Source organism: Cricetulus griseus, chromosome 9 (assembly GCF_003668045.3).
Source record: "Cricetulus griseus strain 17A/GY chromosome 9, alternate assembly CriGri-PICRH-1.0, whole genome shotgun sequence".
NCBI lineage: Eukaryota > Metazoa > Chordata > Mammalia > Rodentia > Cricetidae > Cricetulus > Cricetulus griseus.
In genome coordinates, this window is record NC_048602.1 from 23533300 (window position 1) to 23548729 (window position 15430).

General features: G+C 50.9%; 1 protein-coding gene across 1 annotated transcript; it reads right to left on the bottom strand.

Annotated features, from left to right (window-relative positions):
- Positions 1 to 1340: 1340 nt before the first annotated feature.
- Positions 1341 to 10338, bottom strand: LOC118239339 (uncharacterized protein C19orf85-like). The gene is made up of 2 exons (XM_035449410.1): positions 10166 to 10338; positions 1341 to 2170 (listed from the first exon to the last, which is right to left on the bottom strand). The coding sequence occupies exons 1-2, from the start codon at positions 10336 to 10338 to the stop codon at positions 1654 to 1656; spliced, it is 690 nt and encodes a 229-aa protein (XP_035305301.1). The 3' UTR covers positions 1341 to 1653.
- Positions 10339 to 15430: the final 5092 nt, after the last annotated feature.

Below are 15430 nucleotides of genomic sequence, written 5' to 3' on the forward strand. Positions count from 1 at the left end.
CTGGGAGCCCAGGTTGGAAGTCAGCTTCTGGGGGCTGGGCTGGCAAGAGTTATGCTGCCCTGGTCGCAATAGTGGCTACCCCTGGCCATCATTGAGTCCGAGGCCGCCTCCCAACCCTCCAGACATCTGGACCCCACTCCCTGCACATCCCAGGCCTCCCTTTGGGGGCCTGAGAACCGGAGGACAGGACAGCAACCCCACCCCCACCCCAGGCCATCTCCCAAACTCTAGAATGTGTGTCTAGGACAAAGAGAGACACATGGACATACAGGCAGAAAGGCGGGATCTGCCCTGATCAGGACAGAGAGACTGGATAGCATCTGTGGGGGATGTTGAGACCCTAAGAGATTTGGGGGGGGGGAGTAACCCCACAGGCACAATTCCAGCACAGCCCAAAAATTCCCCAAATAAAAACTAGGTCCAGGGCTGGAGAGATGGCTCAGTGGTTAAGAGCACCAGCTGCTCTTTCAGAGGTTCAATTCCCAGCACCCAGCTCACAACTGTAACTCCAGGTTCAGGGGATCCAACACCCTGACACAGATGTTCATGCAAACAAAACACCAATGAACATGAAATACAAATAAATGAATTAAAAAAAAACTAAGTCAAAGTTCTCCCCAATTCTTGATGGGAGGATGGGGTCACCTCCCTCTACACACTCAGACACCCCCACCCCAGCCACAGTGGCCTCCCTTAGTTCCTCCAGAGTCTCACCTCAGGGCTGTTCCTGCTCCCGGCCCCCACGGCCGCCTACAGCCTGCTGCTTCTCAGCATCCCAGCCCTTCCCTCAAGGTTCCATCTCCCGTAGCCACCCAGTCAGCGGCACCTTTTATTTCTTTTTTTTTAAAAGATTTTATTTATTTATTATGTGTACAACATTCTAACATTCTGCTTCTGTGTCTATGTGCACACCAGAAGAGGGCACCAGATCTCATAACGGATGGCTGGGAGCCACCGTGTGGTTGCCGGGAATTGAACTCAGGACCCTTGGAAGAGCAGTGGGTGCTCTTAACCTCTGAGTCATCTCTCCAGCTCCCCGGCACCTTTTATTTCTATCCCAGCTCTCTTTCCAATCAGAAATTGGAATTTCGTCTTGCTGTCGAAGCTCTCTGAGGGCTCTCTCTCTCTCTCTCTCTCTCTCTCTCTCTCTCTCTCTCACACACACACACACACACACACACACACACACACACACACCCCTACGTACTGGAGTTCCCTGAGCTGGGGACCTTGTTCTACATTATCTGCTTCAGTTTTGGGCCAGAACCCATGGCAGCACTCCTCGATGGAACAGGGGACTATTAGAGAGAGAGAGAGAGAGAGCAGACACCAGGCAGAGAGGAGTGGGGTGGGGGAGGGGAGCAGTCCGCGCTGGGAAGGGAGAAAGGAAAATTCATGGGCAGGGACTGCAAGGGGTCCTCAAAATGGACTGAGATGGCCCTGGGTCTGGGAGCAGAACTCTGGACTGTGGTACACAGTGAGGGGGTCTGGGATTGGTTTGTTTTTACAGGTTTACCGGTTCTGGTGCTGGAACCCAGGGCTTCTTGAGTGCTAGGCAAGCACTCTACAACTGAGCTATATATCCTCAGGTCCCTCAAGAGGGGAGAGTTGGGTCAGGCCTGAGAGGGGTTTGGCCTGTGTCATGAACAGGTTTCAAAGGGTTCCCCAGGCCTCCAGGGTTCCCTGAGGATCCCAGGCACAAGGTGCCTCCCAACCCCAGTCTAGAGCTGCAGGCTCCAGGCTTCCCCCATGGGCATTCTGGGGAGGGGACAGGGGATTGGAGAACCTTAGAGGCTGCATTGGGGTTGGCTGTCTCTGGTCTCCTAGGCCTGGGGCATGAGAGACGAATTCAGACCCCTCCTGGGGAGTAGCAGCGGGGAGAGTCTGGCAGAAACCATCAGGATCCACCAAGGGACAAGCAGGAGTGAGCAGAATGTCATCAAAGAGGTCAAGGGTTGAGGTGTCCAGTGCAGCCAGGCTCAGGCTGGGACCACCACCGTCCTCGTCGTCGTGGGACAATTCCAGGGGGGCCTCAGCGCAGGCCACACCCAGGAAGGGGGATGGAGGCGGTGGAGGTGGTCTTTGGGGTGGTGGTCTCTGGGGAGGTGCTTTCTGAGACAGGATGGTCAGGGCCAGGTGCTGGGTGGCGGCTTCAATCTTGGCAAACTGTCTGGGAGGAGAGAGAGAGAGAGAGAGAGAGAGAGAGAGAGAGAGAGAGAGAGAGATTAAGCTTTGCCTGCCAAAGACCTCTCTTTTCTAATTATTCCCCAATTCACCAGGAGGTACATATCTCTTCTTTTCAGCCCTTTTTTTTGGGGGGGGGGGAGCTCTTCCTGCTCATTTCTTGGCCCCTGGCTCATCTTCCTGAGCCTGGCAAGTCAATCTGTCTTCCCAGGGAAGCTTTGATTGCTGTAGGGTTGTGCACCGCACATCTCGACAGTGAAGATTTATTATGACCCTTTTCCAATGTAGAAAAACCAACTGTCTCGGGGGAGGAGTGCCCTCCCCATCAGCAATTGCAAAGGGGAGCCGTGGGCCAGCGCACACCGCCACGTGGATGAGTGTTGCATCCTACAGCCCTGCCCACTCCTTTGTGTCTCTTGCCAGAAGCTAAAGCACAGGTCTCTCAGGTCTCTCCTGGCACTTCCACACCCTCAGCTGTCACATGGGTGGCCTATCCTGGCACTCGCTCTGGAGACCAGGCTGGCCTCGAACTCCCAGAGATCCACCTGCCTCTGCCTCCCGAGTGCTGGGATTAAAGGCGTGCGCCACCAACGCCCGGCTAAAATAAATTTTTTTAAAAATGTGTATGTATTCATGGGAGCGTGTCTGGTTGCCTGTAGAGGCCAGAGGAGGGCTATATGAGCGGTTGTGAGCCACCTGGCGTGTGTGCTGTGAACTGAACTCTGGCCCTCTGGAAGGGCGGCAGGGTATTATAACCACTGAGCCATCCTGTCAGCCCTGTTCCTGATAATTGACTCAGTATGTCAGGCTTGGCTGCAAGTGCCCTTTCATGCTGAGCCGTGTAGCTGGCCCACAGGGGTTAATCTGTGTGTATTCGGGTTTCTGTGGGAGGGAGTGTGGGTTGAGATGGAGAAACTAGAAAAGGAACTCTAAGAGGAGGAGTGCGGCCCTGAGGAAGGGAGGCGGGGAGTGACACAGAACACCTGTGGTTAAGAGCACAGGCGGCTCTGATAAAGGTCCTGAGTTCAATTCCCACAGGACCGTGGCATGAAGATTTACCATCATCTGTCACTCCAGTGCCAAGGGAGCCGATGCCCTCTTCCAGCGTCTGAGGGCACTACGTGGCTTGTGGTGCACAGACACACAAGCAGGCTACACATTCACATAAAATAATGAAATAAGCGGGTGTTGGTGGCACACGCCTTTAATCCCAGCACTCGGGAGGCAGAGGCAGGCGGATCTCTGTGAGTTCGAGGCCAGCCTGGTCTCCAGAGCGAGTGCCAGGACAGGCTCCAAAGCCACAGAGAAACCCTGTCTGGAAAAACCAAGAAAGAGAGAGGTGGGGATAAAGAGTCTACACACGAGGCTGACTGACTGATTCATACTTCCTGACTGTGGAGAGCTAGAATGTTGCAGATGCTGGCAAATCATTCTAGGCTAGCCTCAGTGCCCTCAATAGCCATTCACAGCACGTGCAGTGTCACACGCCCGCCCGTAGTCCCAGCACTGGAAGGACAGAGGCAGGAAGATGAAGCATGTAGTGTCATCCTTGGCCACATATTTATTTGGAGACAGCCTGAGCTAGATGAAATCCCACGTGAACTAAGCCAAAAATTCCAGAGACAGAAAAGAAGGGGAGAGAGGGCAGGCTGGGGGCAGGGGGAGGGAGAATATTGGGCAATAATCCGGAGTCAGCTGGGCACTTTTGTGGTTTCAATTCTCTTGGAGGCTGGAGCAGGTGGGTGTGGGTGTTTGAGATCAACCTGGCTCACATAACGAGTACCAGGACTTAGAAATACAACATCTCAAAATAACAGCAGCAACAACAGCATATGTGTGTCCGCGCACACACACACACACACACACACACACACACACACACACACACACACACAAATTCGAGGAATAATTACTCGGGTAGGGTTGGGAATGTAGCCCAGTTAGCAGAGTGCTTGCCTGGCATGCACGAATCCCAGGGTCAGATCCCTGGCACTGAACACAGCTGAATCCCAGCCCTTCCTCTTGGGAGGCAGGAGGCTCAGAAGTGCACTCACTCACTGTGACTGAGTGCTACCTTGTCATGCATCAAGAGTCAAGTGCTCAGTAGAGCACACGGTACACCTAAGCGTCACACAATTGTAACAGTCATCACCACCATCGTCTTCATTACAGCCACCGCCACTGTCACCATCAACATGGGCATCATCACCAACATCACCACCATGACAGTCACTGTCACTCCAGCCATCCTCGTTATCGTTATGACAGTCATCATTGCCATCACCATCATTGGCTTCCTGTCATTACCATCACCGCCATCACCGCCATAACCATGGCCGTCATGACAACCATGACGGCCATCACCGCCATCACCATCGCCGTCATGACAACCATGACGGCCATCACCACCATCACCATCGCCGTCATGACAACCATGACGGCCATCACCGCCATCACCATCGCCGTCATGACAACCGTGACGGCCATCACCGCCATCACCATCGCCGTCATGACAACCGTGACGGCCATCACCGCCATCACCATCGCCGTCATGACAACCGTGACGGCCATCACCGCCATCACCATCGCCGTCATGACAACCGTGACGGCCATCACCGCCATCACCATCGCCGTCATGACAACCGTGACGGCCATCACCACCATCACCATCGCCGTCATGACAACCATGACGGCCATCACCACCATCACTACCGCCGTCATGACAACCATGACAGCCAATCGCCGCCATCACCATCGCCGTCATGACAACCATGACGGCCATCACCACCACCACCGCCGCCGTCATGACAACCATGACAGCCAATCGCCGCCATCACCATCGCCGTCATGACAACCATCACTGCCATCACCGCCATCACCACCGCTGTCATGACAAGCATCAACATCACCTTACTCTTACCATCATCACTTTTCTATCGCCACATCACCGCCACCTTGATTGTCATCACCATCATCACCATCGCCGTCATGACAACCTTGCTGTCCACTATCCTCACCATTAAATCGTCATCGCCTTCCTAACACCACCATCACCACCGTCCTTGGCGTCAGTGTCTTCACCCTGGCTCTGCCTGCTGTTTAGTTACTGAGATGCCCTTTCCTCACCGCCTCCAGGTCTTTGCTCAAGCCCACTCTCTCGGTGAGTCCCCCACTCTCTCGGTGAGTCCTCCACTCTCGGTGAGTCCTCCACTCTCTCGGTGAGTCCTCCTTCTTTAAGACAGTTGCACTCCCTCCTACCCCATTTCTCCCTGTACAGCATTTGCCACCTTCTACCATAGTCTAATTTTTAAAGTCCAGGCAAAAATTTACATAACTAGCCGGGCGTTGGTGGTGCACGGCTTTAGTCCCAGCACTCGGGAGGCAGAGGCAGGGGGATCTCTGTGAGTTCGAGGCCAGCCTAGTCTCCAGAGCGAGTGCCAGGATGGCTTCCAAAGCCACAGAGAGAAGCCCTGTCTCGAAAAAACAAACAAAAATTACATAACATAAAATCCACTGTTTTTTGTTGGTTTGTTTGTTTGTTTGTTTGTTTGTTTTGAGGCAGGGTCTTGTGCATAGCCCAGGCTGGACTTCCCTGAGCAGCAGAGGTTGGACCCTGAATTCCTGATCCTCTTGCCTGGTTGAGCTGGCGTGGTGGTGTACACCTGTGGCTCCAGGAGTTGAAGCAGGAAGATCAGGATGAGGAGTTCAAGTCCATCCCTCACTATATAACTGAGTTCGAGGCCAGCCTGGGACACACAAGACCCTTTGTCAAAGAAAAGAAGAGTGGTCAGTTAATTCTCTGGCATTTAGGATATTTTTACTTTTGAACCCGAGGTCCTCCTGCCTCCACCTCCAGAGTGCCGTGATTACAGGCTGCACTACCAGGCCTGGCTTTACTCTGTGGTGAGGATGGAATCTGAGCACCATTCATGGACGCTAAGCAAGCATGGCACGCGCTTGGCACAAAATGGCTTCAGCTTTGTATTTACTGCAGCTTGAAGTTTGGTATTGGAATACATTGTTGACAAATGCAAACCCACACTTCTCACTCTTTTTATTTTGCTAATTGACTTTTTATAGTTTTTATACTATGGAAATGACTCCAAAATCATTTCTCTTTCCTCTTATTTATTTATTTATTTATTTTGAGTACAAAATAAATCAGAATAGGCAACTTGAAACATCAACAATGCATTGGCCCAGGGACTGTTAAGGAACAAACAGGACCATGGTGGCTCAAAGATAATGGGTTGAACTCACCTTTGATCCCAGCACTTGGGAGGCAGAGACAAGTGCCTCTCTGTGAGTTCAAGGCCAGCCTGATCTACAGAGAGAGTGCCAGGACAGTCAGGAATACATAGAGAGACCCCCATCTCAAACAAAAGGAGAAAGAAAGAAAGAAAGAAAGAGGCAAGGAAGGAAGGAAGGAAGGAAGGAAGGAAGGAAGGAAGGAAGGAAGGAAGGAAGGAAGGAAGGAAGGAAGGAAGTGGTGTTGAGAGATGGCTCAGTGGTTAAGAGCACTGACTGCTCTTCCAGAGGTCTGAGTTCAATTCCCAGGAACCACATGGTGGCTCACAGCCATCTGTAATGTAGTCTGGCGCCCTCTTCTGGCCTGCAAGAATACATGCAGGCAGAGCACTGTATGCATAATAAATAAATACATAGTTTTTAAAAGTTAGTTTTTTATCTCCCCCTTCATTCTCCTTTTCTTCTTCTTTCTTGTTGCTGTTCAAGAAGTTTTTCATAGGAGGCTAGGAGCCACTTGGCATTTTGAAGCAAATTTTTTAAAAAAAGGTGAAAACGCTTGATAAATGGGAGCTTTGTGAGCTGACTGCAAACACCTTTATTGCCAGCACTTGAATCCCATGGAGGCAGAGGCAGAGGCAGGTGGATCTCTGTGAATTCGAGGCCAGATTGGTCTACAGAGCGAGTGTCAGGACAGCCTCCAAAGCCACAGAGAAACCCTGTCTCAAAAAAAAAAAAAAAAAAAAAAAAAAAAAAAAAAGCATCTAAAACCGAGTTCTTCTATACAATAAAGAAGTATTTTGTTGTTTCAGACAAGGCCTCACCATGTAGCTCTTGCTGTCCTGGAACTCACTCTGTAGATCAGGCTGGCCTTAGACAAAAAGCTCCTTCTGCCTCCCGAGTGCTGGTATTAAAGGCAAGCAACATCACACCCAACCCAAGAACTATTTCTTTTACTTTCTTTCTTTTTTCCATTTTTTTGAGACAGGATTTCTCTGTGGCTTTGGAGCCTATCCTGGAACTCGCTCTTGTAGACCAGGCTGGTCTTGAATTCACAGAGGTCCACCTGCCTCTGCCTCCTGAGTGCTGGGATTAAAGGCGTCCGCCACCAACGCCCGGCTAAATGGAAGTTTTTTTTTTTTCAAGAACTATTTCTTGATTGGACTGTGCCATGCAATGGAAAAGGGATTGTATGCCACACAATGGCCAGCGTGGCAGCCGGACAGAGGAGAAACTCCACAGCATGTCCCAAAGCTAACTTGGGGCAAATAAAAAATCATAGGTCAGTGTTCAGTGACCTTCAGCCACTCTGGTCCTCTAAGACTGTGTCCGCCGTGTTCACCTGACCACTGGACAACTGACTGCCACTTTTTCAAGCATCTCCATATATGATTAAAGATGCCTTTCTAATTAGATGTAAGGGGTGTGTGTGTGTGTGTGTGTGTGTGTGTGTATAGTTGCCCATGGGGACCAGAAGAGGGCTTCAGATCTCCAATGTAGGTGGTGGGAACTGAACTTGAGCCCAACAGAAGAACAGTACTCCCTCTTAAGACTTGAGCCATCTCTCTCATCCCTCCAAGCTTGGATTTTTACACTACAGGAATAATAAGTGACCCTTATTTCTCCTTGGCAAAAATGTGTTGATTGTTATGGTTCCTATTTGAAGTAAAAAGGATGCTTTTTTTTTAAGCGTATGCAGCATATACCTAATTAAAAATAAATCTTAAGGGGCTGGAGAGATGGCTCAGAGGTTAAGAGCACCAACTGCTCTTCCAGAGGTCCTGAGTTCAATTCCCAGCAACCACATGGTGGCTCACAACCATCCGTTATGAGATCTGGTGATCTCTTCTGGTGTGCAGATAGACATGGAAGCAGAATGTTGTATACATAATAAATAAATAAAATCTTTAAAAAAATAAAAAAAAATAAATCTTAAAATACCATATATAGCAGTATTTCTCCACCTTCCTAACCCTTTAAAGTGGTTCCTCAGGTTGTTGTGACCCCAACCATAAAATTCTTTTCCTTGCTACTTCATAACAGTAATCTTTTTGCTGTTATGAATTGTAATGCAAATATCTGAAAGGTAGGCTGTCTGATATTTCCCCCTGTGAAAAGGTCTTTCAGCTCCCAAAGGGGTCAAGACCTATAGTTTGAGAACCACTGATATATGGGACCTCTTGAAAAAGTGGCAGTCAGCCAGGCGTTGGTGGCGCCCGCCTTTAGTCCCAGCACTCGGGAGGCAGAGGCAGGCGGATCTCTGTGAGTTTGAGACCAGCCTGGTCTACAAGAGCTAGTTCCAGGACAGCCTCCAAAGCCACAGAGAAACCCTGTCTCAAAAAACAAACAAACAAACAAAAAAACAAAACAAAAAAAGGAAAATAAAAGAAAAAGTAGCAGTCAGTTGTCCAGAGGTCAGGTGAACACAGCGGATAAGACAGAACCTCACAGCCCAATTCCACTTTTGAAAATCGGATGTTTGATGAAACTACTTATAACAATGTAATATACATAGTTTTAAACTGCAGCTTCTTGGGCTGGAGAGATGGCTCAGTGGTTAAGAGCACCGGTTGCTCTTCCAGAGGTCCTGAGTTCGATTCCTAGCAACCATATGGTGGCTCACAAGCATGTGTAATGAGATCTGGTGCCCTCCTCTGGCCTGGGTACATGCAGACAGAACACTGTATACATAATAAATAAATCTTAAAAAAAAAAAAACAAACCTGCAGCTCCTTTCCTACTATAAGCTAACAGCACACACCCCTTCCCTTCAGCCATCCCACCCCACCCTACCCCTGCCTTTTTTACACAAAATCTCACTATGTAGTCCAGGATAACTTTTAACTTCATATATAGATCAGGCTGGTGTGGAACTAGCGGCAATCCTCCTGCCTCGGCCTCTGAAGTGTTGGGGTTACAGGCATGGGCCACCACACTGGATCAGTATTCACTATCTTGTACAACCAATGCCTCTAATTAGCTCTAGGACATTTCATCCTCTCCAAAGGGGACCTCTTACCTGTTAACCACTGCCTCTCTACCGAGCGTGCCCGGCCCCTTTGTGGGGCTTCTGTCTTCATGGGATCGGGCTGGATAGCTGAGACCAACTTTCTCCTGAATCTCCTTTTCGAGGTACATCCACACGGTGGTGCCATGCCCTCTCGTTTCTTCCTTCCTTCCTTCCTTCCTTCCTTCCTTCCTTCCTTCCTTCCTTCCTTCCTTCCTTCCTTCCTTTCTTTCTTTCTTTCTTTCTTTCTTTCTTTCTTTCTTTCTTTCTTTCTTCCTTTGTTATCTAACCCCGGCTGGCCTGATACATGGTACAGTGAACTGGCTGCAAACTTGGCAATCCTCCTGCCTCGGCCTGAGGAGTGCTAGGATTACAGTCTAGTGCCACAACTGATTGCAATCCTCCTGCCTCGGGCTCAGGAGTGTTAGGACTGCAGTCGTGTGCCACAACTCGTAGCGATCCTCCTGCCTCGGCCTCAGGAGTGTTAGGACTGCAGTCGTGTGCCGTAATGCCTGCCTGGCTCATACACTTTTTTACTCGGGCCATTCCATACCGTCTGCCTCCCACACGGACTCGGTGAAGATTGAAGATTTCCTTGGCCTTGCTCAGTGATATGCTGAGTCCAGTGCACAGAAGGTGCACGGTAAATACAAGCTAATTGGTGCTAAATCCCGCCTAGGGGGCCTCCTGGCTCCCACCCGGTGCCTCCCCTGCAGAAGCCCTCCTCACCTGCAGATCTGGTTGTGTAGAAACCTCCGGTGATTGGGCCTGCGCTTGGGGGGCCGGGTACGCCTGGGCTGCAGGGCCCGAAGCATGTGGGCCGAAGCTCCGCTCACAAAGGCGCACAGCTCTCGGGGTCCTGGCTCAGAGACCCCAGGGGCAGCAGGGAACCCAGGGTGCATGGCCCGTTGCTCTGCAGTCACAATGCGGATCAGAAATCACACCCCCAAACCCGAGATGAGACAGGAGCGTGTGGACTCAAGGTCTGGCATTGCAGAATGAGAAGCCACCCTGGCAATCAGGGTGACACGCTGTGCCTGGCCCACTGCAGACGCTGGACACCACACCGACGCCCCATGACTGCAGGTGAGGGGCCGTTATAGGAAGGCAAGGGGCAGGGAGGGGACGGGGCGCTCTATGCATCTCCTACTCGTCCAATTAACACATAGTTGGGCCTGGGATATAAAACAGGGGCGCGTGGGTGCCGAGGCAGAGAAAAAGCTCCTGGAGATAGCCAATTAAGGGGACAAAAGCCTCTTTAGCAAGGCCAAGGCAGGCGCAGAGTCAACCGCAGCGATTAATGTCGAGGGCCTTTAGAAGGAGACTTGGGGAGGGGGTTGCCGTCTCTGAGACGGTGTCAGCACCTCCAGGCGTGAGTCAAGAACATCACATCAACCCAACACCCCCAGGCTCACCCCACCCCAGGGCCTACTTTGTTCCGGGGCCAGAATCCTGAAAGAGGTCTCTGGGCTGCAGGAGGAACCGGCTTCTCAGGGGCTCTAGCTGTGGGCAGGGGACCAGGTTCGAGTTCGCAGGAGTGGGAAAAAGAAAACACTTCTGGGGGTCTCCCTCCACCCAGGGGTATTTTGGTTGGTTTAAAGGTTTCTTTTTTATGCGTGTACGTCTGTGTGAGGGTATGTGCGTGGGAGCACGATTCCCAGTAGAGGGTATTAAATCCCTTGGAGATGGAGTTACAGGCGGCTGTGAGCTACCTGATGTCGAGGCTGGGGACCTGGTATTGGCTCCTGGGGTTGAGAGGCAGAATCAGCCTCTTGTGACAGGTATCTGTACTGGGGATAGTCAGGGTCTCCCATCTCTCTGGTGCCTCTAGTTTTCTTAGAAGTCTTTCTGAGCTGGGTGATGGCGCACGCCTTTAATCCCAGCACTCGGGAGGCAGAGGCAGGAGGATCTCTGTGAGTTCGAGGCCAGCCTGTATTCTGTCCCTCTGTCTCTCCTACCTCTAAAACACTCCTGATTCTCACTAGCTTCTTGGCTCTCAAGCTTCTCTTTTCACTCTTGTGCTGTCCCTTCTCTGAGGTCTACACGACCCTCCTCTCTAGTGTCTTGGATTCTGTCTCCCACCGTGTTGGTCTTTCTTGGCTCCTCTCAGGGGCTCTGGAGACTTCATGTGCCTCTTCAACTTTTATTTAGTTTATTTCATTTTTTTTTTTTTTTTTGAGACAGGGCCTTATGCCGTTGTTGGCTGGCCCTGAACTTTGTATATGTCAAGTCACAAAGAAACCCAGGAGAAGCCAGGAGGTGTTGGTGGCGCAGGCCTTTAATCCCAGCACTCGGGAGGCAGAGGCGGGCGGATCTGGGAGCTGGAGGCCAGCCTGGTCTCCAGAGTGATATCTAGGACAAATCTCACTCAGTACTTGTGGCTCCTCCCAGTTCCTCTCACCCAGCCCCCCTACCCTAAACCTGTCCCTCCTAGGGGCTGGGCTTCGCTCTCTCCCTCCCCCCAAGCTTCTGATTCCTATATAACTGGACCATTTTGTCACTCTCTTGGGCCACACACTCTCTCTTGGGTCCCACATGCTCCTCCCTCTGCTTCTCTTCAGATGGAAGCTCCAGGACACTTTATCAGAGTTTATAAAGGGAAACCCCAAGGCAGGCAAGTCGTGAGTCTGACAGTTGCCAGGTGGAGGAGGAGGAGGGGGAGGAGGAGGAGGAGGAGGAGGAGGAGGAGGGAGAAGACGAGCTCAGCCTGGAGATCACTCACGGGACAGCAGTTAGCTACGCAGCAGGGACAGCGAGCTTTAGAAAAAGCCCAAGGAAGCCCAAAGCCACAGTTAGGGAATTTAAGAGCACACTCAGGCCTTGGCCAGAATCTGATGGAAAAAGAAGAAGAAGAAGAAGAAAAAAAAAACATATAGTTACACTTTTCTGAGGGAAGGTACACAGACCGAGCTGAACTTCATTCGTGGCTCCTGGGATTGCAGCAGTGGGCAAGAATGCTGGGAAGGAGGGCTGGAGAGATGGCTCAGAGGTTAAGAGCACCGACTGCTCTTCCAGAGGTCCTGAGTTCAATTCCCAGCAACCACATGGTGGCTCCCAGCCATCTGTAATGAGATCTGGTGCCCTCTTCTGGTGTCAGATATACATGGAAGCAGAATGTTGTATACATAATACATAAATAAAAATCTAAAAAAAAAATAAAAAGAATTCTGGGAAGGAATTATCTTAAGGTGAACCTGCTTTCCTAGACCTTAAGGAAGGAGACAATGGCTTGTTTCTGCCTCCAGATACAGCCCATTCGTCAAATCGTCGTGGGTGGGGGAAGGTTGGGATTCCTCTGCCAGGAGTTGCTGGAAGCGTAGTACTCTCGTCTCTGCAGAGTAGAACGAAGGGCGCAGACTCCAAAGGCCAGCCAGGGGTCACCACTGCTGTCGTTAGGACATCACTCTTGCTAGCCCAGCTCCGGAAGCTGACTTGGATTCCTCACTTCTAGGAGCCAAGAGAAACATCCAGCCGCTCCCGGGTTCTCAAGCCACGTCTGGCCTGAGCACACACAGCGTGCAGCTGAAGGATGCTGGGGGGGGGGGGTGTGTGCAAATGTGTATCTGATGTTGGGAGGGCCAGCTCAAGGTTCCAGGCTCCCTTTCCTCCTGTCCCATTCTGTACGAGAATCTCCCAGGCTGAGAAGAACGTTTATTGAAATCCTGCACAAGCGAATGTGCCGCTGAGAATTCTCCAGGCCCTCTTTCGCTGTCCCAAGCCCTCAGGGCGAGCACTGCAGATGGGGTGGAAAGGTAACGGGGCAGTCAGGAGCCAAGGAGTAACACAAAGTCATCCAAAGTGTAGCAGTTTGCAGCCAAAGCAGGTGTAACAACCCTGCTGGGGGCGGGAGAGGCAGCGAAAGTGTTACAGCTTTGCCAAGGGAAAGTTTCCACAGTGGAAACAGTGTTACATCTTTGCTCCCTTACACAGAAGGTAAAAACTGTCTTCCGTTGCTTCCCCGGTGAAAGTGTTACAGTTCTGCTCCACTCTGCTCTGGCTCTGGGCTCTGCTCCAGAGAAAATGTCACGCGGCACAACAAACCTCACTAAATAAATTTATTCAGAAGGAAGAGTGCAGGAGAGTGGCTGCCTCTGGTAAGAAACAGCAGCAAACTGAACTGGGTACAGAGCTTATATAGGATTGGGGGTGGGGGGGGGGGGGGTGGGAGGGATGGGGGGGGGCAGAGAGTTCCAGGGTGCCTTGGGATTGGTGGGTTTTTGAGGTCTGATTCTGGGGCAAGCTCGGGGATTGGTGGGATTTCAAGCCCGGTTCCGAGGGTCAAGTCAGGGTAAGGGTGTTTTTCCTTGGCCCTTTTCACCTTCCGCATCCCAATGGATTAAGGGAGGGAGTGAATTTGAAGGGACCAGCTCCCCATTTCGGCGGCCATAACAGCCAAACACGTGCTTGTCTGACCTTGCCTTGGTCACTAGGAGGTCAGATGCCTGCCTTGTGGCAAGGAACCAATCAGAAGTTGGCTGATGGCGCTATGCTTTACGACCCCGGGCGTGCTTTATGGACAAGTGCACAGCAATGACGCGCAGAGCATAGCAACCACCCTGGGAGGGCCTATGGGCCATAACAACCAGTTGGCCAATCAAGACTGGGCAAACCCTCCAAGCCTGGAGGCACACCAATCCTGAGCCTGTGCGTACCCCTAGACACTCCCCTTATGCTGCCCTATAAGATCTCTATGCAGATGCTTCGAGCTGTCTTTTCTAGCCATCCCCATGGCGGGTGGATGAAGGACCCGAGCTAACATGGGGTTAGCTCGTTAAACAACAATAAAGCCTCATGCAGTTTGCATCAAGCTTTCGACTCCGCCTGGTGATTGGGGTGGCCGAGGTCCTAGGCTGAGATCCTGGAGGCCTGAGCTTCCGGGGGTCTTACAAATTCAGGGATTCCACACTCAGTGAAGACTTCACATGCAGAGCCCCAGATGCCATGGCGAGCAAGACAGGCTTGGTCAGTCCCTGTCTCTCAGGATGTGAGACAGAGGTGTCCACAGACAAGCAAATGAGAAAATGCCGGCTCAGGAGGAACCTGAGGGCCTCCCTCAGATTAGTCAGTGACAGGGAGATGGGGATGCCCTCCCTGAGGGTGTGACCAGTCCTCACACCTGTTTCACAGGGCTAAGATCTCACTGAGCTTTGAGTACTCTTACAGTTTCACAAGGGAGAGTTTTATCTGTGGAATCCATGGTGGACCTTGGTCACTCACAGTCAGCAGGACTTCTGCCCTGTAGACCCAATCCTAAGGAGGCCTTGACTGATGGCATACAATACAAGATAGGACATCCTTCCTTCATTAAGGTTTCTCAGAGGGCTGGAGAGATGGCTCAGAGGTTAAGAGCACTGGCTGCTCTCCCAGAGGTCCTGAGTTCAATTCCCGACAACCACATGGTGGCTCACAACCAACCATCTATAGTGGGATGTGATGCCCTCTTCTGGCATGCAGGCATATTTGCAGATAGAGCACTCATATACATAAAATAAGTAAACAAATCTGAAAAAAGAAACCAGCGTCCCCAGAGAAACAGGATCAATAAGATCAAGTATTTATCATTCAATCAATTGATCAATCAATCATTCTAGAAAGGTATGAACAGATAGATATCACAACACAGTTATATTTCTCCGGGAAGAGATTGTAATTAAATAGTTTGCTGGGCTGTGGTGGCGCACACCTTTAATCCCAGCACTCGGGAGGCAGAGGCAGGTGGATCTCTGTGAGTTCGAGACCAGCCCGGTCTACAAGAGCTAGTTCCAGGACAGGCTCCAAAGCTACAGGAAAAACCCTGTCTCAGAAAAGAAAGAAAAGAAAAAAAAAAGTTCATGGGATCATGGAGTAAAATGGAAAACCAGTAAAATGGAAAACTCAGAGCCATTCCCTCACCTACTACTATTGTGAGATCTTCCTTTCTGGTTTTAGTTACATGCCATCAACCTTGGTCTTTAAATTTCACATGGAAAATTCCAGAAATAAACCATTCATTTT